The sequence below is a fragment of the Dromaius novaehollandiae genome, chromosome 4 (assembly GCF_036370855.1).
Source record: "Dromaius novaehollandiae isolate bDroNov1 chromosome 4, bDroNov1.hap1, whole genome shotgun sequence".
Lineage (NCBI taxonomy): Eukaryota > Metazoa > Chordata > Aves > Casuariiformes > Dromaiidae > Dromaius > Dromaius novaehollandiae.
The window spans coordinates 60125679-60151354 of record NC_088101.1 but is presented as its reverse complement, the minus strand read 5'-3'; the positions used below and the strand labels follow the sequence as shown (position 1 = coordinate 60151354).

The 25676-nt window shown below is 41.0% G+C and overlaps 1 protein-coding gene across 3 annotated transcripts in view; it reads right to left on the bottom strand.

The window, feature by feature from the left end:
• The window catches only part of GABRA4 (gamma-aminobutyric acid type A receptor subunit alpha4), a 175185-nt gene that overhangs the window by 40002 nt on the left and 109507 nt on the right, over positions 1–25676 (bottom strand). Inside the window, exons 1-5 of one of the 3 annotated variants that reach the window (XM_026093581.2) lie at positions 13532–13900; positions 13262–13380; positions 3130–3197; positions 489–709; positions 303–385 (exon numbers count right to left, since the gene is read on the bottom strand). In XM_026093581.2, coding sequence (XP_025949366.1) covers positions 303–385; positions 489–709; positions 3130–3197; positions 13262–13380; positions 13532–13614 — 574 coding nt within the window. In that variant the 5' untranslated portion in view covers positions 13615–13900. Of the gene's footprint in view, positions 1–302; positions 386–488; positions 710–3129; positions 3198–13261; positions 13381–13531; positions 13901–25676 lie in introns of those variants that run through there. The other 2 variants (XM_064511198.1, XM_064511199.1) reach the window with 2 other exon arrangements.

Below are 25676 nucleotides of genomic sequence, written 5' to 3'. Positions count from 1 at the left end.
ATCTCTAACTTCACTGAGTGTCCAATTCACCCTAAGAACTGGGAGAAAATAAATATTTCAAGCAATAGTGTAGCCAGAATAGTGGGGTTTAATATAATAGCTGAATCATTGGCTGTTTGTCAATTCTCTGTCTGGGTTTAATTTTTCAGGCCCTAAATATAATTCCCAAGAAACTTAACAGGAGTTTTGTCTGCATAAGGATTGTGGATCAGGATTAATATTCAGAAAATTTCATAATTGTTCAACATCTACTTCTATTATTTAAAGCTGTAGTTACAAGAAATTTCATAATTGCAACTTACAACTCCCAAATTTGAGAGGACAAGCATGACCATCCATGGGAAAATCCACTAATCTCATGGGACACTCTGCACTTATTGTAAGCCTATAATGGAACAAATTGAATAGTCTCTGGTTGCCATTTTGTCTAGGCAGTATAACTTTTTGCATACAGTAATTGTAAGAAGCTGAACAAGCAAGTTAGATACCTCATTGTGTACAGGATGGTGCCATTTCTCATTATTCTGAAGAGTTTATTTGGGGCTGTCATATTGTGTGCAACAGACTTTTTCCCATTCCTGAAGAAAGTGTCAGGTGTCCACACCTTTGAAACCATCAAGTTGTTAAGTCTCAAAATTTCAATAGGGCCATCATATTTTAATCTTTTGTCTACCCATGTCTGACGGAAGAAGACATCCATTGTATATTCCTGTATTAAATTGCAGAAAAACAAAGATTACATTTGCATGTATAAGTGTTTCCTGTAAAAAAGAAGTCCCTTAGGAGCAAAGAAATCAGTAGTAAAGAATGTTGAGTCCACTACACAAACATATTTCCACAAATTACAGTGAGTTGCATACTTCCTAATAGCTCAATTTCCCACATTAGTCATATCAATAAATTGCTACACACATTTAGTCGTTAAGGAATAATTACTCTAATAAGATTGCAGGAAGCAGGCAGTTGAATTTGTACTCAAGCATATGACTGGAAACAAAATGATCTATGTGACAATAAATGTCAATAGAATTTTAAAGAAAATATACCAGTGGATCTTTTGCAGCTGGCTAAATTAAAAATATCAGGACAAACGATTACTTCCACTTCAAAGTCAGGCAGGGAAGTTTAATTTCAACTGATCTAAAGTAAGCTTTCACCTGAGGAAAGCTAAATATTTTAGATTTGTCATGTCCACAAAACATGGGTAAAACACAATATATAAACTTGTATATATATATTTGCTTTTAATTACATGACTATACCATCAACTTTCCCAGAAAAGCTATTCTAAGGAATACATGCAAACAACAACTCAAGAACTGCAGCCACAAGTACATCCTGAGATGTACATCACAGGTGAATGAATGGGTGAAGAAATGCATGTTTACATATTTTTCATCTTGGAAGACTAAAGCACTTCACAAAAAAATGTATCATGTGACATAGAAAGGCTCTAAAGCTTTCCTTGCTACCTTCTTCAACATAATTGCAATTCTGTTGCAAGACAATACATGTCTTCTGACTTTATTTCAAACCCTTCTATATAGTATTATCACTGAAACTTGACTTGTATGGCCATGTCTGTTCACATGGGCAAGGATGCATCTCTACTAGTGTAAGGCATCCTAGAATTATATTTGTCTTCACTTCCATGGCTGCAACATCCATTGTGGTTTAAAAGTTAATCTATGAAAATTCTTGCTGATGAGTTCATATTTCATAATAGCTGTTTCTGTTACTAGCTTCTGCATGACAGATTTTGTAATATAAGATTTCAACCTATTTCATTATACTGGGTACCAGTAAACTGGTTCTAAAAAAAATCCTAATCTTTCCCTGCACTAGGAGTACCTCACGTTTTGTTCTTTCAGCAAGTTTTCTGAATGCAGCCTCATTCAGATTATATTGGGTCACTAATGGACACAGTAACTAAAAATGAACTGCCTGATAATGTTGAAAGCAGAACCATCTGTGGTAAACTCTCCTTCTGCCAGTTCCTCACCTACTTTACAGTCCTTGTTCTCATTCCTGTCTTCTCCATCATAACTAATAATTTCCCATGTGGCACCATGTCAAATGCTTCACTGTAGCCAGAGAGATCACATGTAGCCTTCATTTTAGATTTGAAGCATACTCGTTAATAGATTTGTTTGGGATCAGATTCTTGTACCGCTAGTCACACTGAACAGCCTCACAGTGTACCTGACAACCATTGAAGGTGTGAGATGTGATTCAACAGTAGACTGGTGTGAGAACCCAGACCTTGAAAACTATCTTGCTATCATATACCTTTCTGCAAGATCAGAAACAAAACAGGTGTAACAAAGTGCAGGATGGTAATGCATGGAAAGCCAGTTACTCCTCTGAAATTGCCTTTCCCTTAGAGAAGTTAATTATAAACATTTATAATGTACATACAGCTGTCTTGCTCCTGTGTGATTTCTTGGATTATTTTGTAAAAAGAGAAGCTGTCATGCAATTTAAAGGTACAGGCCTGGATTATACAAGTTGATGAGAGTTATGCTGAATTTGACCTCAGATGAAGGTAGGTGCCTTTCAGGCACAAATAACCATATGTGCAAATGTAACATTTGTGTTCTGTGAATATTTCTTGCATGCCATTTTGACAGTTGATTCCTGTAGACACTTATGAAAACTCATCACTCAAACATTCGCTGAGAGCGACACTAAAAGTTGCACAAAGATGGGCAAATGGAATTCATCTGAAATGAAAATGTCAAGAAGTATTTGTGAAATGATGTCATTATTATTCACCTGAGAATAATACAAACTTCAGAAAGGAAAGGCAATTTCATGCACATTACTTGTTTTCCCTGTGGCACACTTAGATGCTCCCCTTAGGGGCTGATTCTGCCTCAACACCAAGAAAATCTGTTTTAAATCCCATGAAGTCAATTCCTTACACTAACCAAAAACCAGTGCAAGTGTGACCAGAATCAGGCCTGATGTATCTAATTATAACCTTTAAAAATAAGCTGCTGCTAATCTTGCCTTCTTTGCATGATTGACAGAACAATACAAAGACACATGAATTAAGCATCCACTCCTTACTGCAGTTTATGGTTTCTCAGCACCAGGATATGGCATTTTAATTCCAGAAATACATACCATTTCTACATCAGAAACAGGTCCAAAACTGGTGACATATATATCTGTTTTGACTTCAGTAACAGGACCTAATGTATGAAAAGGAAGTGAGCGAGAAAATTTGAATTTTGTAGGTCAACAATTCTCATAAATGCTCCTGGCATGTGAACAGTTATTGCTTTGAGGGTTCTGTGGACAAGCAAGAGCAAAACGCAAATACAGATCGTTTCACATAAGTCTCTAACAACAAACACTGCTCAACTATTTTCACTGCATAAGTAAATCAAAAGCAGTATTTCCCATGCAAATCCCCATTCAGAAACTGATGTTGACTCAATGGATAAGAAAAAGTTGCCAAAAATTGAAAGGCTTACAGAAAACACGACGTTAATTAACCACAAGTGCCTAATTCATGAAAACCACATTCCCCAGGGTATTTATTACTAACATTCACAGTCCTATTTGGCAATAACTGGACTACAGACATTAGTAAGCCACACACCTGGCAATATAGCATTGCAGGATCAAGAGCTATATCCACACTCTGAAAAGTACTTAGGTGTTTTAATACTAGCAATCAAAATAAGAGTTAGACATCTAAGCATTTCTGAACCTAGGTCCACATGCCACTACAAGTCCTGTCTTGAAAGAACTACTGAAACTTATGCCACAATAAAAAACAGTGAACCGAACTTGTTCGTGCCTGGGTACAGATTAGCAACTATCAGAGAAAGCAGTTTCATCTTAATATATTATTCCTTATTATAGCACAAAATACACCTTGAATGCAAGATGGAAGTTCATGCTATAGTACTTTACGGGGATTTTGAGGGTTCCCCTTAACCTAAGAACATATCCACTAATTTCACCAGGAACTAGATCTGTTCCCAGTGTAACAGGTTATTCTAACTATTGCCAGTTATTACGACGATTCTGTGATCAGAGTATTACCTATCTAATGGTTTAATTTAGGCAATAAACTCACAAATCATATTTTCCCAAGCAGATATTGTTCAGTAAAAACATTAGTACATTTTTTAATTTATGATCTACAAGTTCACAGCTACAGTTTCTAAACCCTTACAATCCAAACTCCTAAAGAGGAGGAATGGTTTGTCTGTTAATTCAGGCTTTATGACAGTATTTGCAATCCAAAATGAAAGTAGGAAACACTTAAGACACTTTGAAAAGCAGAAGAATGTGTGCCTCTTGGAAAGAAAAAAAAAAATCACTGTGTTCACAGGTGTCACTTTGAATCAAATTTTAGAAGGAGAAAAAGAAATAAGCAACTGGAAACAGGGGACCTTTCTTCTTGCATCTAGAACAAGTGTTATACTGCAAATGAAAAGTAAAATACAAGCACGTAAAATTATTTCACTAGCAGTTTGCAAATTATGTACAGAAGATCAGCTAAGAATTTTTCAGCTAAATGTCAAAAAACAAACTCTTTACTGGAAGTTACAGTTTCACAAAAGGGCATTTTTTTGAGACAAAAATCTAATGAAAATTCACCCTAGAACAGCTGGTAGCTCAGTGGTCCCTGGAAACTTAGATACCTTTAAATGTCTGTCTTGATGAGGTTTTTTAAAAAAAAATAATAATAAAAAGAAATACTCCCAAGTTCTGGCTAGCACCCTTTCATCCCATACTGTTTGCTTAGCAATGGGTTGCTCTGGGTTGCTCTCTACATATCACAGATGGAAGCTGCTCCCCTTTCTACAAATAATTAATTGTTCACTAGGTCAGAGGAATTCATATTGTAGCCAAGTGGTTAGTCCACTCATTTCACTGAAGATGTATTCGGATGAAATTTCCTGAACAAGATATGATTATTTTTGAAGAGCAGAAAAGCTCCATGAGATTGGAAAAACCCATACTAGAGCTGTCAAGATACTGGACATGAAAACATCCACCTGCAGTCTTAGAAAATAGGGGAGAAAAGCTTAATCATACTTGCACATAGAAATACAAAAGATCCAATCATACTTGATCTCCCATAATCACCAGACTATCATTTATCTGGGGTAAACAATTTTTGGTTAAAAAAAAATTTAAAAATCTTTATTTCACCTGATGAACTTGAAATGTTTTTGAAACCAAAGTTTCATAGAAATAAAAGAGAGACATTTTTCCACACAACTCTAATGAGCAGAAAATGCAGGCGTTAGTCTTTGTTACTCAGTAAGAGAACAGTGATTATTGCACTCAGTTCCTGAATCCCTTTCATGAACTACTTTATTTGTTAGTTCTAAGAAACTAAATTATAATATCTCTCAAAAAAAAACTTTAACTGCTTTCCTCTATGGTATCTTCCTTTCTTTAGCTCATAGAACACTGTAATGTTATAATTGTATCAAAATCAGCAAACGGACAGCTTTTTTTCCACAGGCATGAGCTGTTTTTCTCAGGCATTGATTTCTTTTGTTCTATCCAATAATTACAGCTTCATGGGCAGTAAGTGTTCAGAGTCTTTTTGCAAGTTTATTCTTTGGAGTTTCTTGGAAAGAAGAAGGGGAGAACTAAAATTCATAAACTAATCTAAAATGTCAAAATCAGCAAGCTTATGATTTAATGCTGTTATAAATCCCATAGCAGCAGCACAGGGCTAAAATAATGCTGAAGCTGACTGTTCTAATAACTGCTATTCTGCTCTCAAACCTTTATTTATTAGGAAGATCCATGAGAGAAAAGGAGGAAGTGGGAACTCTCAGACAATGACAAAACCGCAAAATAAGTTTGAAATTAAAGCTTACTTTTGGTTGCTTGTCCAACATAACCACAGTGAAGTATCAGAACAAATGTTAAATCATGTTTTAGGCCATTAGACAATATCAGATGAGTGAGGATCTAGAAACATTTCAGATTTATGAAATTAAAGTGGAATATAGCGAGAACAGTCGAAGAGCCAGGCATCATAACAGAGCTTATCCATTCCATTATTCTAGGCTTGCAAATCCTTGTTTTGCACCCAAAACTTTGGTCAAAGGTTAAAATGTTTGGTAGGAATGAAGACAGCAGCAAGGGACAGGGAAAGCTGATATCTCCCTCGTGCGTCTTCTCCAGTTGCAGCCCTGACATGCTCTTCCACCTATATTGTCCATTCACAACTGTTAGGCCAAAACTTGGCTTTCCCAGCCCATTCCAGTACTTAATGCCAACACTGGAGTACCTATGCAGACCTCAAAACCTCTCTTATTCCTCTTGTTCTTAACAAAAATGTAACTCCAGTTGGTAGCAACAGCAAGGGAAGAGATAGTGAGTCAGGCTTTTTTATTGTTATTAATCATAGGAATTCTTGTCAACGAGGAGTAGATCTGTAGTCACCTAACCTACTTTTACTTGTGATTTATGCAGCCCTGTAGAATGAACATGTTGCACCACTTAATCAACTCCGACTATGCAATCAGAAGATCCTATTAGAATCCTTAACATTCTATTACTGGCAATAAAATGCAGTGAGTTGTAAGAAAGCCAATTACCTTTAAATATGACCAGTTGGGCTTATCTCTCAATGGACGTTCAGAAAGCATCTATCCGCCATAAATCTCCAGGAATACTAAAGAACTATTTATAACATACTGGTGTATATTTTTATGTCAATGAAATAGGAGGAGAGTCCTACACACTGCAGTGGGAACAGTTAAGTCTGAATCACTGCTTGCAAGATAATATACTTTAAAGAAGCTCAGGCAGGATTAAAAGCAACCCCTGCAAAAAGCCAGAATAGTTGAGTGCTAGATAGAGATGTTACAAGTGGGCTGAAGAAGTGATGCCAGGCTCTAACCCTGTGAATAGGAACATAAGACAGCTCTCCCATGCATTTTATGCCAACATATGGGTTGAACTGCAGCACAGCTCTCAGTGAAAGACTTTGGGCTCCATTATCCCCTCGTCTCCATAGGCAACTGTCACTGCAGAGATCTCCACTGTATGTAAACAGTCAAAGAAATCTTGCACAGGCTTTTTGCATATTGTAAATTTTGCCATCAAGAGACATGCAGCCAATCAGGAACATTAGCAAACAAGTCTGCACAGAGGTTTCAACATACAAGGTACAGTTTAATTGCTAAGTGCAGCTATTGCCACTATTATGAGATCAGTCCCTGGATACATAAACTACATGGAACTATATTAGATCAGTTCCTACAGATACAGCTAAAAAAAAATGCAGTTGGTGCAGATTTTTTTTCTTTTTTAATATATCTACATATGAAAGATCTGGTGCTTTTTCTTTCCAAATTCTTGCTCGCTTAACAGGATTGCTTTTTTAAGTTAAAAGATACCAGTCAAATGAAGCATGTTCTCCTTTGTTTTATTTTGTGAGAAGGAATAGCAGAGGACTCCTGCTGTATCAGAGATTTCTGTTGGGAAGCCAAAACAACTAGGTAGGGAATTTTAAAAATTGATGTGAAATTCAAACATATGGTATACATTCTCTGTGGAAATAAACAAATCTGCAACAACAAATGCAAAGCTTACAGTAATTTTTGTCTCTGCACACATTCACCCAACAGCACGCCTGAACCCTGACACAGGAAAAAGACACCTCCAGAAATGAGGGGATTATGCCATTTCTTTGCCTATTTAGCAGATAATCTCTGCCGAGACAGCCAACAGGGTTCATACTGGTGCCAATTTTCATGATGTGGACACCTGTCTGCTAAGAACTGGACTAAGAATACCAGCTAATTTTATACAGGTCACTGAACAACAGACAGATGGTAATGACTTCAAGCATTATTAACTGGAGCCAAATTCAAACCAGTCAACGACAGGTAAATAACACCATATCCTGTTAACAAGCCTTTGAGTCATCTACTCTCCCCAGCTGAGGAAGACTGGACAATTGCCTGAAAAAATGATCAGCTTCACTTTATAGTGCTCACTTCTAGTCCACCTGTACTCTAAAAAATAATCACAAAATCTATTATAAGAAGCAATGGAACCTTGAAGGTATGAATGAATTCTTAGTAAGAGCATATAATTACAGAGATCTGTAAAAAACAGAAAGTTATGTCTTTGCTCTTCAAATTTATCCTGCATTTATTTTTTGACTTTTTGGATGTAATGTTCAGCTCAAAGTCTGACTCTCCAAAGCCACATCACTTAAGCATTTCTTGTTCACATGATTAGCTGAAAGAGGACCACACATATTGTTACAAATAAACCACTTCTCCTGCACTGACGAGAAATGAAACTCTTCAGAAATTATGCTCATAAGCTGAACAGTGCATGACATAAAGGACAGAGAAATGTTCTCAAACCCTGCTTAGGAGAGATGATGGCCAAGGTACTCAATCCTACCCAGTACTCAGCTGCACTTTCTCAGTACGGGATTGTGAGAAAGAAGAGAGGAAGAGGGAAAACCCGACTGTGCCTTAAGCACAGGCAACAGGCAACTAAAAGCCATCTTTTTCAGAAGATTCACAGCTGTGACAGTGACTGCATAAGATGGCATTATGGAACAACCTTTTGATAGCTTCAGGTATTTCCAAATCACATGGGGTCTGATTAATAAACATTGTATCCTCCTCATTCCTCAAATTCAGCTTAGATTCTGAAGCCCAAGTGGATAATAACTGACCGAGAACCAAAAACTGCCCAAACCAGACAATGCCGTCAGGGACACTGTACAGCTCCATTACCTTCCAGGGACTACACAGGTGTAACTACAAAGAAATTTGCAAGCAGTCTCACAGATGGGGAAAAAGGACTCCACTCCATGTCCTCCTATCCTGACTGAGCTGACTTTGCAGGAATTTAAGAACACAATCAACAAAAATATGCCCTTTCCTTCAAGGAAAGGGATGCAGCTCTTCAACCTCCTATGTTTAGGGATGTTGAAACAAAAATAATGCTTTATTTCACTCACAGCACAGGACTACTTCTGAAGCATATCCAAATCCACTAACTTCATCCAGTAATTCAGTGACTGCACCAGTCATCCAACATATAGAAGATTGGGTTCAATTTTGGCCTTTTTTGGAGAGAATTAAACCCCCTTTGTACACCCTGAAATGCACCCTTGCCCCTGAGCTTTAGCTGGCAACCCGGCAACTTCTAAACAGAAAGCCAAGGACTTATCACCACTTCACTAGCTGCTAGTAAGACGTGCCATTCATGCCAGACCGTGTACCTCACACAAATAAACAGAACCGTAGAGGAAAGACAGCTCTAACTTTCACGGACTGATGTTCAACCACAAGGAATCAGTAACAACCCGTGGGCAATAGTGTAGCCTCAGAACACACTTTTTAGACCCAACATCAATGGGTTTCACGGCCAACATAATACCCACTAGTCCTGGGTAAGAGGCAAGTCATACAACACCTTCTGTCTTAGGTCAATTGGCCATTAAAAGCAAGATGCTAAGGATCAGATGTTCTGTTAGGTACACCTTACCTCGCAGGAAAAAAAAATCATTAGAATTAGTAGATATACAAGAATAGACAGTGATACTGCTCTCACTAGCTTCAGTCACCTAATTTCTTCTTACTTCAGTAAGTGCACACTTAAGTATGATTAGTTAGCAAATCATGAAAGTTAAAGATAACAATAAATCAAAAAAAAGTTATAAAGCAAGTGCAAGTTTGAATCTGATCTCATGCACTCTTACCAATGTCAAGAGTTCCTCAGAAGTCTGAAATCATACAAGTGTTTAAATGGCAAATCAGATTCAGGTCTTTTACTTCAAGTGAATACTATTCCTTTCAAAAAGTCATCCATAGTTCTACAATCATTTTTAAACTAATCACCACTGAAAGAGGAACAAAATAGTTTTCAAAGAGAATGCAAGTTTTACAACTTTCTATAATTGTCCTTTGTGTCATACACAAAGAAAATTTAAAAAAATCAGGTGAAAACAGGATTCATGTTATAACTAGAAAAGTTTTGCTTCAAAGTGTTACAGCTGAATCAAAATAGTACCGTGCTAACACTCTTGCAATTTTACAATAGATAATACTTTTATTTATTCACACTACAAGTGACTTCCGTAAATGCCCTGCTCTTATGATCTAGTAGATTATAGAGTAGTTTTGACTGAGAAATCCATGTGCATTACAAATTGCATTCTGAAGTTCAGGATAACGGTAAAATGGAACATACAGTTTAGGCAATGTAATCGACTTAGCTTCCACCACGCTATTTTCAAACCTCACAGAGCATTACTTTATTTATTAGTCCCTAAATACTTTCCCACTACTGAAATTCTGACTACCTTCAAAACTGTTCTGCATTTAAAATTTTCCTGACAGCACGTCATAACTTTTTTTCTTTCATGAAACTGCCCTTTCTGATTTGTTTAATTGAACTTCTACTTGAAATCTCTTTGCTAATCTGCTGCTACTTTTAAGAGTTTGGATTTTTTTCCCCCAAAGTTGGTGTATTTCCACCTTCTAAAACTAGTCCTGTAAATGTAAAAAGCCCTTAATGACATTTTTCCTGAACTCTTCTATTTTTGTTTATTACATTACCAAACTCAGAATGACAACAACTTTTTGGTGTTGTATCTGCTTCATAAAGTGAGTTTATAATGCACAGGGCCAACCAAATCACATGGGGAACTTCATTCTTCTATTTATCCTCAGCATACGCTATCCTACTGCATAAGCAGTACCCGGGCAAGCTTCTATACACTCACTTTAGGTTCAAACTCTTTGAGAGACTATTTCCACATTTGTGAGAATGCTCAGACAATTTAGCTTCTCCTCCTCCCTAACTACCAACAATTGGGCTAAATAACTATAGCATGAAGAATCTGGATCCTGTTTTAAGAAATCTCCAAAAGCTAACATTTTCCACTTTGCTATGCATGCAAAAATCTTCATGAGTTGTTATTTGTGGCAATGCTGGAATATGCCAGGAAAATTCAGAATTTGGCTAGCTCCCCAAGTCTGATTTTAAACATCACTTGCAACAGAATTAGAAATATTTTCACTGATTTGAGGTTTAAATTCACATCCGTCAGATCTCTATAAGGCCTTTTGTTCTTAAAATAAAACATACTTTTCATTTTGATCCACGTGAAATCTAGATGGTGAATCAGCGTCCATAAAAAAAATAAATAAATATTCTGCTGTTCATCAGAAAGTGATATAGTTTTAACATTATCAAAACACACTATACTTTCCATCTCTAAATATCTCCATCCCCTATGACATTTTTTAATATGCTATATATTAGTGAGTGACCCACTTTTCAGATGCAAGTTCCATTTGCCATAAGGATTTATCAGCAAAAACCAGAATATAGGGAAAACTTGATCTGAATAGCATATATTTTCATGACTAGTCCACAGTTACTGTTCTGAGTTATGTCACAAAAGCAAGCTTGACAACTTGCAGAAGCTGGGGGGTTTTTGCTTTATTTTGTTAAAAACTCTTCCTGTCAAATGAGGTGAAGGTAACTTTGACTGCAAGGAGGTACAGGCTGTGAGGTAACCTTCGCTGAAGGTATCTGGCTGTTATTTTTAAAAATAGAGCATTTTTTCATGTATTACTTAGAAGTTCAAAAATCAAAAGTGAGTAGTTTATGTTTTATAAAGGTCAACTACGGGAAGAAACAAGCCACAATATAATAACCAGTCTGTCAAATATTCACCTAGAAGTGTTTTTCCTAGGCTGAAATCTGAGTTTTTTCCTCCTTGTATCATTTACAATATTACAGTTCCAAAAGTTCAAGGAGATACGATGATCTTTTTCTTCTTGATAGCATTTTGTTGAAAGTCTGTTAACATTTATTGGGGAAAAAAGTCTACTCTTGCAAAATACCCTTCAGAAGACAACTGTGTTAAAGTAAAAAAATCAACATAAACTATATGTCATACTACAGATTTAGTACATCTTTAATTTTGGAAATCTGATAATGCTCATAAAGCATATTTGCTAGATGACTAATTAGTTGGCATTCAACCTAAAATGATGCCAAACATAGCACATCCCTTGTATGCATGCAGAAGTATCTGTAACCTCTCTGCAGAGCTAAATTGCAAAAGGTCACCTGTTCTAATGATTCCTCTGGGTGCGCTAATAAGTTTAGCCTCCTTCTCACTTAATATTAAAGCTAAGTTATAGAAGGTCTCATTTATAAAATAAACATACTCCAAATAATAAAATGTGATCAATGATGCCAAGTGTTGTCCTTTAATAATTAAGACCATGCATGTGAGCACTGTACATGGCATATATGTGGAATGTGTTGGCATACACGTCAGTGCAGATGTATCACGTGTATAAAAAAGGTACTTCCAGGGGAGGAGGAAAGTAATTTGCAGCATAAACCTACACAAGGATCTCATTCAGTCCTGGATAGGAAGCAGCCCATGAAATGCTCTTGTTACCTTCACACATCATGACAGGGAACATGTCTTAAAAAAATAGAAAACAAAAAACATACTATTTTTTTTACTTTGAAGTCTGTATTTTTAATACTTTCATTCCAGATTAAAAAAGAATAAAAGCTAGATTTATCTACATCGTAATTATTTTTGGTTCCAAGTCCCTACACAGTGACATCACAACCAGTGAGAAATACTGAGCCCGGTTGCTCATACAACAGCACAAAAGTGCATCTTAACAACCCAGGGCACAGAAGGGGCACAAAACCCCACATTCAGGACAGAGACGACGACAAATTTAGCCTCCTCCACTTTTAATTCCTCCACAGCGATCAAGTCTACCACTTCTAAATCAAAGCCACAAACTGAGCAACTCTGGTCCAAGCTCGGTGTGTTTGGGTACCAGATCTGTTTCTCCCGTAACCACCGGGGCAGAAGGCACCACGGAGCGGACTTCCCGGCGAGGCAGATGAAGAGACATTTGTTCCTGCTCGGACCTGATCTACGGCATCTAGGGGCGACGGCTGCCACGAAGCAGAAGGGTCCGGACGCCGGGTGCGGGCTCTCCCGCCCCTGCCGCGCCACCGCCGCGCAGTATCTCCGGTGCGGCGGCAGCAGCTCCGCCTGCCCGGGCCGCGCCGGGGCTAACGGCGGGGCAGCCCCCACGGCGCCCGGGCAGCCCCGCTCCGGTGCCCCGGGGAAGGGGGCGGCGGAGGGGTGTCTTCGGGCGGCGGGCGCTCCCCCCGGCTGCCCCCCGCGCTCCCCCCGGACAGACGCGCGGACGGACAGACAGCGGGCACCGCGCAGCGACCATACCCCCAAATCCAGGGCGCAGCCTGTTGTCATAGCCATCCAGGAGACTGTTCAGGATGCTGGTAAAATTCTCCGGCCACAATTTCTCCTCTTTTTTGCTCTGACCTGGCGGCCCGGTGAGGCTACGAGGCAAAGAGGCAAGCGGTGACCAGCGCCGCCGAGCGACCCCGCGGGGCCCGCGAGCCGCGGAGCGGGGCGGCCCGGCCCGGCCCAGGAGGCGCTGCCGCTGCCCCCGCCGCCCCCGGCCGCCGCTGCCCCCGCCGCGGCACTCACCACGTCGCCAGGCACAGGCAGTGCAGGAGGGCGATGGAGAGACCCGAGGACATGGCGATGGCTGGCTCCTTGGCAGAAACCATCCTTGCATGCCATACTTCACGCCGGGGCACGTTAAACGCCTCGTCCGGGGCGGGGGGGAGAGAGCCCCGCGGCTCGGCGGCAGGGCGGGGGCGGCCGCAGCGAGACCGCGGCGCCGGCAGCCCCCGGCAGCCCTACATGCCGCGGCGCCCCCTCGCCAGGCGCCCTGCCCCGGCGGCGGGAGACGCGAGTTTGCCCGCGCCGTTAACTCTCTCGGGGGCAACAGGCGCCCGCCGCCGCCGCCCGCCCGCCCACACACCGCCCCGCCCTGCCCTGCCCCAGGAGGGGCCCGGGCGCCACACGCGGCCGCGGGCTCCTCCCCGCGCTGCCGGCCTGGGCGGGCGCCGGGCAGGGGGCGGCAGCAGCCCCTCCCCCCGCCGGGCGGCGCGCGCGGGGTTAATGGCGACCGTTAGTTCTGCGCGGGGGGAGGGCGGAGCGCGGCTGCGGGGGGAGGTGTCGCTCCGCGGGCGGTGGGGGCGGGCGCGGGGGGGATGCGCGTGTGCGGGGGGTGTCTGCGTGGGGTGCGAGTCCGCGCGTGTGCGCGGAGCGGGGATGTGCGGGCGTGGGGTGCGCGTGTACCTGCGTGGCGTGGGGCGTGTGTCAGGGCGGGAGCGGGGGGAGCTGGCGCTGCTCGCCGTGATTCGCTTCGTTTGTCTCCACCGTCGCTTCCTCCTGCGGGGAAGCAAACCCGAGAGCGGGGGGCGAAGCGCGGAGGGGAAGAAGGAGGCTTAGGGGAGGCTCCCTCCGCCCCAGCTCGTGGCGTGGAGGGATGTGGGGGCAGAGGTGCTGTGCAGAGCCCACCCAAGCGGAGGGGAGCGAGTGGGTTATGCCGGGCAGAAATGCCAGAACGACGGGACAGTTTTCATATCAAGTTTCTTTCTTCTTTTTTCTTTCCTATAATTAGGAAGCCAGATTTGGTGACCCAAATAATTTCCACTATACGAGGTACAGGGGATGCTGCAGCAGTTACTGTAAAATCCACTCAGAAGTGTTGCTCTCCTGTCAGAGGATCTTGGGATGGTTGGGAGAGGAGGCATGTTTGGGAAGAGGGGGGAAAGGAAGGGAAAGGGCTTTTTTTCCCCCTGCACACAATAGATATTGACAATAAGCAACTCATTCTTCTGATCAAGTGTGCTGCAGAGTTGTTTAGATTTGGAAATCAGTGTGCGTGTCAATTTTAATGAGGATAGTGAAGTTCATTGTGCAGGAGTATAGAGAGCAGGTCTGGTAATTGACTCCAGTCTACAGGCTCCAGACTACAGTACTGTCAGTGCTGACATGAAAAGGCTTTATTCATTGCTTGCTACAGTATCTCAACTACTAAAATGCCTGATTATCTTCAAAACTACTGTACACTTGAAATCTTCGTGATTGTACTTCAGAGTTTGTTCCAGCTGAGCTGCCCTTTGCTGATTCCTTTGAAAAATAATTAAAGCTATGCTTGAAAGCCATTTAGCTTACTGATGCTGTTATCTTTGGAAAAACTCTGTCGAGGTAGCCAGTTGTGCTTCCTATTTTAAAAGCCCTGTTTAGGCTTCTGCAGATTATTAGTCTGCTTTCTGATATTTTGTTAGGATGAAATGCAGACATTTCCTTTCATCACCCTCTTCCCAGCTACAGCCAAGTGGTTTGTGTTCCTTAATACTTCCTTAAGTGGTTTGCATGTTCCTTAATAAATAGCAGACACTGGGGATTAAGGTGGTATTATTGCTACAGCAAATACAGCATTTGAGACCCATGGCTTTATCCCCTTTGAATTCACTTTGCTCTCAGCCTGAAAAAAGAGGTCTGAATGACCACTCCACTGTGAGCAATATGTAAGTCCAGCCCTGGCCAAAGCTAAGTAGCTGTCCGAGGAATTCATTGGCCTCTAGCTACTCCAGTCTTTCCTTCCTTATATAACTCTTTGCCACTATCATAGCATTTTGCTCCAAATTCTGCTAGATTGTCATCCTGAGTGCCTTACTGGAACAATGATTTTCTGCAGAAGCCTGACACAGGCAGCCTGCCAAAGAATGGCACACGCTCTGTACAGTGTTTACAAGCCCGGACAGTAGAGGCAATAGGATGTCACACGAAGGTCCCTTAGCTCCATGCTGTAGGCACAGCCTGTTCTGCACCACACACAGGTGAAAGCCCCAGCAAGAGCTCACTGTTGTGACTACATTAGCAACCTGATCTGGAATGGCAACAGGGTGGATCAGCAGCTCTTCAGCAATTTAATTTCCCCATATAATTTAAGTTTGCCAGGGTTAATCAGCCACTTTTCAACTTCTATAAACAGATGTAATTTCTCCGGACCAGTCTTCTCTTATAGCATGGACTGTGCCAAGGGGATACGTACAACTGGCCTCTGGTAAAAAGAATCTCTAGCTTTCCTATCTCTTGCAAGAAAAAGCAGTCCATTCTGCAGAACTTTAAAGATACTTCTAAATGAGATTATCTGATCTAGGGATACCTCAGAAAAGTTTTGCTGGCAGAAGCGAAACTCACAAAATTAAAGCAAGGGTAATAGATTATAATTGAGAGTCGGGAGGAATTCTCCTGGCTTCTGACAGGTACAGAACAAAATCCTGCTCTACAGCACCACCACTTCCAGCAGCTGCTGTGGAAAGAGGCCAAGAAAGTCCTGGCAAAGCTGGGGACACCCTTGGGTTTAGATTGTTGTATTACTTTCTGCATATGTACCTGAACTGAAATAGAAAAGTTGAGTGGTATTCACCCAGTAATAATCTTCCCACACAAATGTCCTGAGAAATGTTATTACTCTACCCCACTCAAATCTGTCCCTGGAGTCATAAGGAACACAGGTGCTGTAGGCCCAGTAGTTCTGCTGCAAGTAGAAATCAAAGAAACTCACTCTGTTATCCCCCTTCCAGTGATTTTAGGAACTAAGCTGGTCTTTGCATGACCCCAGATTCTTTAAAAGAGAGCGCTAATAAGACTGATATTTGACTCACATCTCTTCAGTAAAAGTAAAATTGGTTTCAAAGATTAGTGGATGTTCCATGTCAGGGCATGAAGAAATAAGTACTCGTGACATCTAAGAAGATACTTAGGTTGACAGGATGTTTTTAATATGAAAACATAGTGCCCTTCTGTCACTTCCAGCTGCATGTTGTATTGATGTAGGACTAGGTGCCATTTGGATACATTTACACATCCTGAGAGCTAAAACTAAGAATAAATGAGAAATCACTTTCTCTTAATCTAAAAAATGAGTTCAGGCAGTTCTCAGATTTATCTGCAGTTAATATCTCCCTTAGATCCTGCAGTGACTATCAAGAATTCAATACAATTACTACTAAAACAGTGATTGCTTTCCTCAAACTCTGAATGACTGTATCATTCATATGTTACTAAAACTTTTACAAAACTAGGCTTAAAGGGAACATAAAACAGTTGAAAAAGACAGTAAAAAATATTGTAAGCCAGATGTCACTTCTGAATACCTGCTTATGCATTCCACTGCCCTGGCTACTTTTCAAATTTTTGAGCTATATCTTTAGAGGTTTTCTAGATTCTTTTGTAATATATTTGTGACATAGATACATATAAGAACTCCCAGGATGCTTGTTTGTACCACTAGGTAATGCACTGATTTTAAAAATACCACTTGAATTGGTCTTTGATCACTTCAAAGAATTTCTGGGTAATATCCTCTCTCTAAAAGAACTGATGATGACTCCAAGAAGGTTTTAGTAGTCACAGGCTGGATTGATTGTTTGGGATGTAAAAGATGTTTGGGGAATTCAGCATTTTCTCAGCTTCTCCAGCTTTTACCACTAATTCTTCCAAGATTTCTCCCAAGTAATCTCAGTCATCATGGACTTCTGTAAGGAGGGGCATATTTTTGCCTGGCACCAGATGCTCAGAACGCCTTTGAAAATCATTAATAGACTTTTTTTGCTGCCACTGTGATGATATATCTCTCTAAGATTTGTGATGCAGCAGATACTCTGACCATGCTCCAAGAGCAGTCTTATGCTGCTCTTATGCCAAAGCTATGGGTCTTCAAGGATAACTTTACATTTTTTATTCATCATAACACACAGAGAAGCAGAAAAGTTCTTCATCACTCTTCTTTTCCCATTTCTACTTTATCATCACATGTAAGGGGAAAGAAAAAGAAAGTCAATCCTTTTCTAGAGGAAGGCATTATCTAGCCTTTCCTTTTTTGTAAACCATAGGCTATGCTGACATTACAGACTATACTGGTAAATTATAGGTTACATCCTCTTTCCCAGCGGATTTCATTATTCAGCTGATTTTGACATGATTTAGTCCTGTCATCAAATCCATGAAGAGAGCCAAGCCCATATGAAAAAGACTGGGAAAATCTTTAAGGCCCAACTATAAATTATATACTTAAGAGCCTCTAGCACTCAGGAAACAGAAGAGGTAAAACTTGGGTTGCTGCCAAGCACCTACAGGTTTCTTTATCTAAAAAGCTAAATCTTGATTTCTTGGACTTTTTACAATTTCTGCTCATATCAGTACAATTTCTTAAAAATCTTGATCAAATGGCCTGTTTTCACATACATCCTTTTCAAAGACCAGTGGTAGCAAATCCATTCCTTGGACAATTTATGCCCCAGTCCCATTTTTGGTAGATGAGCAAATGATGAAAGATGACCAAAAGATGAAAAGATAATGAATATCTTTTTTATATTGTTACCTGTAAGATCTTTTACTCCCCTCCCTGCTTCTCTCCCCTGTCCTCGTGTATTGGAGAGATCCTGGGAACCTACATAAAATACACCTGCCTTTACACCTTGGCTTTATCCAGACATTCATCAGGAGTTCAGAAGGAGCCCAAAATATCCATACAGGGAGCAGCTCTCTGTCAGTTGGGAAGCCAGTGTACTCTGGGCCGTGATCGCACCCCTGGCTCTATCACTATGTTTAAGCACTCTGTATTTGGCGTATATTGACTGCAATTTAAGTCCTGCTCTGGGAGCAGTAAGATCGCTGCTTAGGCTCTTTCCTGCTGTTCTTCCAGTCCAGCTTTTAGTGCTGTCATTAATAGTTTTCTTTCAAGCTGGCACCAGCTCCTTACTTCAACATCTGATCATGAAGTTGTTACCTCCAAGTTTTAACAAGATGCCATTGTATCGGTTGTAGCAAACACGTTACCAGATGCAGTTTCTGTTTTCAAGAACTTGAAATCTAGGTGGATAAGACTAACTAAGGACTGGGCACAAGGAAGTACTGCTATTTCTGTTTTGCTAGGAACTGAGACACAAAAAGCTTAAGTGGTGACCCAGCACCAGTTAGGAAATTTGCTGCAGAACAGGAACTTAATTGCAGCCTTCTTCATCCCAATCCAGTTCTTTAATCACCACTGCATCTGTCCTCTCGAAGCACAGCATAAGCACTGTGTAAAATTGTAACCTTCAGCTGGCCCAGCTTTGTTTCATTTCCATGGCCAGAACTCCTACTAAACTTAGGAACTGGGCCTGTACTTAGTCCTGTATTTTTTGCTATGACAGGAAGGCACTTACAAGACTGTTCTACAGTAGCATGGTTATGCTGTTTTAACACACTCATCCTCGATACATTGCAATACAGCTAGATAACCCTTTGAGTACCATATATATATTTATATATACATACTGCAGTTGCTGATTGTGATAGGATTCATGCAGAGTCTTCTGGTGATCGCTGTGTGGATGTTTAAGGAGGTAAACCGTGAGTTTCATATTTAAGGGGACCTCTACTCTGCCCGTTGCATTAGAAAAACGTGAAAGCAGTCACTGCAAGAACTGCCAATTTGGAGCAAAAAGTGTTCTCAACCAAAAATATTATAAATTCCTATGCCTACATCTCTCATTTCTCATCTATTATTACTGCTTCTCAGGCACACACCTTCATATAATAGATTCTCTCTTTTTTTTTCCTGTTCTTTTTACTTCTTACTTTAACTCCTATTCCTTTAAGTTTTTGCAGGAAAATCATGTTGGTTCTTGTCTGGCTGCCCCTTCATCTCCATTGGGACAATATGTTCCCCAGAAACAGCAAGGGCTCAGCAGTTCATACTCCCTAGGATCCTCCCACCCTCAGCCTTGCTCTCTGCCAGATCACTTACATAGGCATGGGGTCCCTGTGCAGGGGCCATCAGGGCAAATCCCAAGCATGTCCTCAGTGGCAGAGTGGGGAAACAAGTCTGAAACAGATCTGCTTCAGATCCTGATTTCTATTTCTAAGATGGGCTTCTCCATAAAATCTGATAAGACAATCTCTTTGTGTGAGGGGAAAATAGTAGAGGTTTCTCTAAAAACAATATAAGTATGCCTCTGTTTCATCTAGCTGGAGGACGTAGCAGCCAGGGTTATGGGGAGGAATCTGGGAAGCATCTATCCCACCTTCCCCTGTGAGGGCTACTAAGTTGAATGCAAAATGTATCAAAAACATGGTTGCCCGGAGCAACAGCAGGAAACCTTCAGCAGCGTTCAGACACCGAAGACAGGCTGGAGAGCAGGGTAGGGGGCTGCAAGTGCCAGGGCAAGGACAGCCCCTGGGGCTGCAGTGGGTCAGAAGGAGAGGGGAGGAAGGCTGGCCACTCGCACTCATGGTCCTCCTTCAGATTCGTGCTCGGTTGCCTGGTTTTCCATCCTGCTGCTGGCCCTACTCCCAGAGGGATCGAGAGAGCAGGAGCACCAGTAAGCCCCCTCCCTGGAAGCTCTGGTGTTCCTGCTCATTAGGCTTTTATTAATCTCAGAAGTATATGAGTCATAGGGCAGATGTCTGGGGAATGAGTTAAACGTGCCATGGGAGCCATAGGCCTTGCTGCTGACTCACACTGAAGCCCATGGTGCCAGCTCCAGTGATTTTCTCCCTGTCTTCATGGCACTTGGCTTGCCCAGTCTCTCAAAGGCTAGTAAATCTTATTTTTCATTAAAAGGAGAAAGGGAGAGCATGAAGTCTCTGGACTGCACAGCAGTGGAGAAAAACCTGAAAACGTGACCCAGGTACCCCACAAGGCACCATATAAAGACCCCAGAATCTAGCAGACAGATGAAGCTCAGACGTCAGAAACCAAAGACTTCTGTGGGGCTGACTTCTGATTCTTTATTTTCTTCTCTTTATTTTCTTCTTTCTTTACTTTATTCTAATTCTTTATTTTGCTTGCTGGACAGGACGAGAAATCTTACAGCTCCAGAATGAGCAGGGCAGATAGTTCCTTTAAGGAGTTCTGAATTTACCTGGGTATAAAGTACACCAGCTGTAGTCAAAGCCTCATCTTCCTTAGAATGATAGCATCTCTGTACTACGTATTAACATCAGCTAGTAACACAAGCATTCGGATGTCAGGTATAAAATATTCCCTTTAAAATGTTTTAATATAAAAACAAACACAATGAATTTGTTATGCAAATAGAGCTGCTAAAGCAGACTTTTGCAGTGGCCCAGAGATCTGTAAAGAGCTGAGCAAACTGGCATGTAGAACTGTACTTGTAATCTCTGCTTGCAAAGGCAAAATATGCCATTGTGGTAATAATCCGCGAAAGACACCCAACCAGTTTGCTCTTCATTACCATCTGGTGGTTGCTGCATGGAGTGGCATTACTCACACCTCGGAAAGTTAGAGAAGAATTTTCATACCAAAAAGGAAAAGGGGTGCTGCAGCAGTAGCAGGCAGCAGAAAGGGGGTGGTTTTGTCTTACAGGCATTGACACAGACTTACCAGGCCCAGAAAAGATTGACAAAATGAACAGGTGGAAGAGAAAGAGAAAATTAGGAAGCATCTGGAGGTACTTCAGCATTTCATCAAGTAATTCAAGGCATACCTGAATATGATTTGCAAGGAGCTGAGAACTGCCTGGAAAGCTTTGGGCACTGTTGCTTCCCACTGACAGCAATGGCAGCTGCGACATTTTGCAAGATAAGGTATCTCATTAACTGGTTCTAATAACTGGTCCCTAGATCATTTTCAGGCTTCTTAGAGCATTTCTTGTCCTGAAGGAAGGTTAATCTGCTCTTATAACAAATGAAAGAAGTGCAATAATTGTTAATGAAATACAATACCTCAGTGTATGGATCAATGGATAATTGATAGAGGCTAGACAGAAAGTACCCTAAGCGGACAGGTCCACTGTAAGTATTTTGCAGTACTAGAAATATATCTTGTTGGCCACAATTATAGATGGTGCTGCTCTAGATGCAGCATGGGGTTGATCGGGTGCAGCATCTCATCTTACATACTAGCTTGCATTTTCAAGAATAGCATGAAATGAAATAAAATTAATTCATTGTCATGATTATAAAATTCACCAAGCATATGACACTTAAAAACAGAAATAATTTATATGGCTCAGTTGCTTTCTGTGTTTAAAGAAGAAGGACTCTTAAATTCCATTCCTAGTTCTGCCACTGATTTCTGTGACCTTGGATAAGTCATTTAGGCCAAATCTTCCCCACAGGAGTACCTAATAGTAAGTGCATAAACATATATGAAGGCTTTTTTAAGTAGGAGTGACCCAGATTTTCTGGAGAACAAATACCCAAATCTTCATTTAAAATTTTGATCCCCAAACCTCTGTGTCTGAATTTCCTGTTCTGTAAAATGCAGATGAGACTTGTATATACCACGGGCATATCTGAGGTATTAATTAGTCCAAATGTGTACAGTATCTTAAAAATGTAAAGAAGTATATAAATACTAAGTTTTACTATCAAACAGGTCAGTATTTAACCCATACTCATGTCCCTGTTAGTTTAGGCATTTTGATGACTTTGTGTCTCATTTTGGATGTTTAATACATAATCGGCTTCCTAAGTATTTCTTTGCTGGACACAGGCATCATAGTACCTGAGAGTAACACTATTTGAGAAATAAACACGCCTTAGCTGAAACACACTGTCTGAACAGCTTAGCCAATACTCTGGCTACATGAACAGGCCTCCACAGTCACCTCCCTGACCTGTTAGCTCACTTAGACATGAGAAATGAAGGAATTTCACTGTTGACTGTGAAAATGAGTGAGTGGAAGATGGGAGGAAAAAACTGAAGCTGAACCTTTTACAGAGAAAAATATACAATTCCAGGAGGCAGACTTCCAAAGTGGAATGGTCTGAACAGGACGGATGAGGTCTGCACTCACAAGCACACTCCCTGTATCTCTTGGAAAACCTTTTGTCTTTCTCCCTCCTTGCCGACTGCTTCAGAGCAATGCACGCTCTTTTTTTTCTGCTTACAGCCTAGAAAGATTAAGTACAAATCTACTCGGACTTAGGTATGATTTAGACACCAGGGTCATTTAGGTCTTGTTCCAAAACTCATTGAAGTAAACTAAAAACCTGCCATTCACCCAGAGGATTCTGGATCAGAACAAGAAAGCATTTCTTACTCTGTGTTTCTGAAATACTAAGTTGTTGTCTTTTTACCTCTGCTGATATTTATGATACTTTATTTTCTTATGGCCTCTTTTTGTTTTGGGTTTTATTTGGTTTGGTTTCTTGCTTGGTTGGTTTTAATCTATTACAGATGTACTATAACCCCTTTATTCCTCAGTTTCCCCATCAGAGGGACGGGCAAGTGATATCTCGCTTTCAATAAAGGGGATGGGTAGGAATTTGGCTTGTCTGACACTCCCAGTGTCAGAGACCACTCTTCAGATTGGTCTAACACAGAGACAACACTGAAACACATTTTGCAGGTTTTTTGAAATGAAAACCTTCACAATGTTCAGAAGGTGAAGTAAAATTTAGGCCTCTGTGCACTAGGCATTAGGGAAAGAAACTGTGAACCAAGGAACAACCAAAGGAGACACTGGGCAAGACAAAAAAAGACACAACAGGTAGACAAGAAGTTAACTCATGGGAAGGACCCCATAATCCTTCCTTATAGGTAGGAAGAGATGAGAAGGGAATACTTGGTCCAAATAATTAAATTAAGTACTCATGTAATTAAGTACGCTCTCATTTCTGTCCTGAGATGATATTAGAGAATTTCTGAAGATGGCACTTTTGACATCACACAAAAGCCCCAGTTGCTGCTGCTGCTGCTACTGCACAGGGGAGCATGGGAAGATTCACCCCTTGCTGCTCCCCAGCATTGTAGCGCTGCTGCTTGCCCTAAAATAGGAGATGGCACAGTTTTGCCCTATATGGTGGGTTTGAAGGTGGCTACAAGGAGCTCAAACTGTCATCCAAAATGCATGAAGAGTGAACAACCCAATAACCCCTATTGCTCAGCCATCCCTCCCGTGGGCCTCTTCTCAGAGCAGCCATCCCTGGGAGAGTCTATGTGTCTCTGTGCCCAGCAGAGCTGGTGGAGCAAATGTCCACAGGGGCTGCACGCCTGGTGACATCCCGGTAGCATCTTGGTGACATCCAGAGATTGAGGAGTTGCGTGATCTGCCTAAGAAACCTCTATCTCACGTCTTTGCCCGTTCTCTTATCTTTGCACTTATTTTAGGGTTCTTTTTCAACTAGCTAAAAACAGCACAAATGACAGGGCGTAATCTATTTCTCAGTTTATGGACTGCTTCCAGTGACTGCTGCCAGCCCACATGACATATATAAATTATGGATTTTAGACCTGCACCCCTACATCAGTTAAAGAAATATGTAAAATTACTCGTTGTTTTACACTTCCCTGTTGACAAAGTGACTTCCAGCTCAAGAGATTCATGTGCGCTCTTTATTTCAGCAAGCAAAAGGCATATATCTCACTCACCAAATGTGCTCCTGAGACAAGAAAGGAGCGTGCAAGCAGCTGTTGTGTGGGACTATTGCATTTGTTAAAGTCATGCCCACTTTCTTTTCTCCCGGTGTAGGTATGAATATACATGGCGATACATATCTAATGCTGTCATTTACATGGCTGTAAATTTAGTCAACAGAATTCCAGAGGAATTTGCCATGAGCAAGGAAATCAGACAGCCTGTAAGTTTTCAGTCTAGCAGCTTCTATTGTTATATTTTATTATTGTTCTAATACTCACTTTAAAATGGGAAATATTTTGTAAACATATTCTTGAAATATAATGGGAATTTTCATTCTTGTCACTTTTGTCCTTGGAGGCAGCAGACACCCTTCATAATGAAGTGGAAATACAAAGTGCCTGCCTTCTGGGATGGGGGGTGGAATGGCAAGAGGACAGAGAACAGTTTCTAATTGCAGTGCCCATTCTTGGCACTTTTCTGGCTTTTACTCTCTAGGGTCTTACCACATATAAGCACAATCTTTCTCTTAAAAAGCAAGTACTGTACAGTCTTAACCCAACTGTATGTTTCTCTTCATACTGAAGTTGTTTGAGGAGTATGTTATTTGGAGGCTAGGTCTCCAAGGCACTAACGATGTTTTTGGATAGATCTAATTTTAAAACCGAAAGTACTGGTCAATGGGAAATGGCAGTTTTCAGCACCAGTTTTCATCCCAAATCAGGCTGGAGTCAAAACAGAAAAATTTTTAATGTAAAAGTAGTTTTGAAAAAAATAGCTAGGACCTTCAATCTCCCCAGCCAATGTAGAACAGCAAGTGAGGAGGGGCTATGGGAGATGATTAAGGAACTGGAACTACAGTGACCATGAAAAAACTGCAAAATCATGAGCAGAGGCAGAACATGATGTTACCACCCCTTACAGTAACTGAATCACAAACTACTTGAGACTAGCAGGGGAAGTTCTCTAGCCTACCTCCTGCTCAAATCTGAACCAAGCTCAACTCCCGCTCAGAGCACAGCTAACCTCAAAGATAGATCAGATTGCTCAGGGCTTTGAAAGGAGTACCCTCTATTCTTAATTTCTTGAGAGTAAATAATGCAGAACTATCTCTTGTCTCAAAGAAAATTTCGTTAAAATTGATTAAATATTTTCTTTCTTCTTCCTCGTGAGGGAACACTTTGATCTACACACCTATCTCCATGTGAAAATATCCCTAGAAAAGTTGCCTGTGTGACTGAATTCAGCCGCCTTGTTTCTTTATTGCTAGAAGCAATCAAGCTAAGCTCTTATTTATGTGAGTCACAGACTCATAAGCTTCTGTATGTGGCGAGTGCATCACATCACGGAAATGGGACAAAGACGCACATTGCATTCTAGTGGTTCAGCGTGGTAAA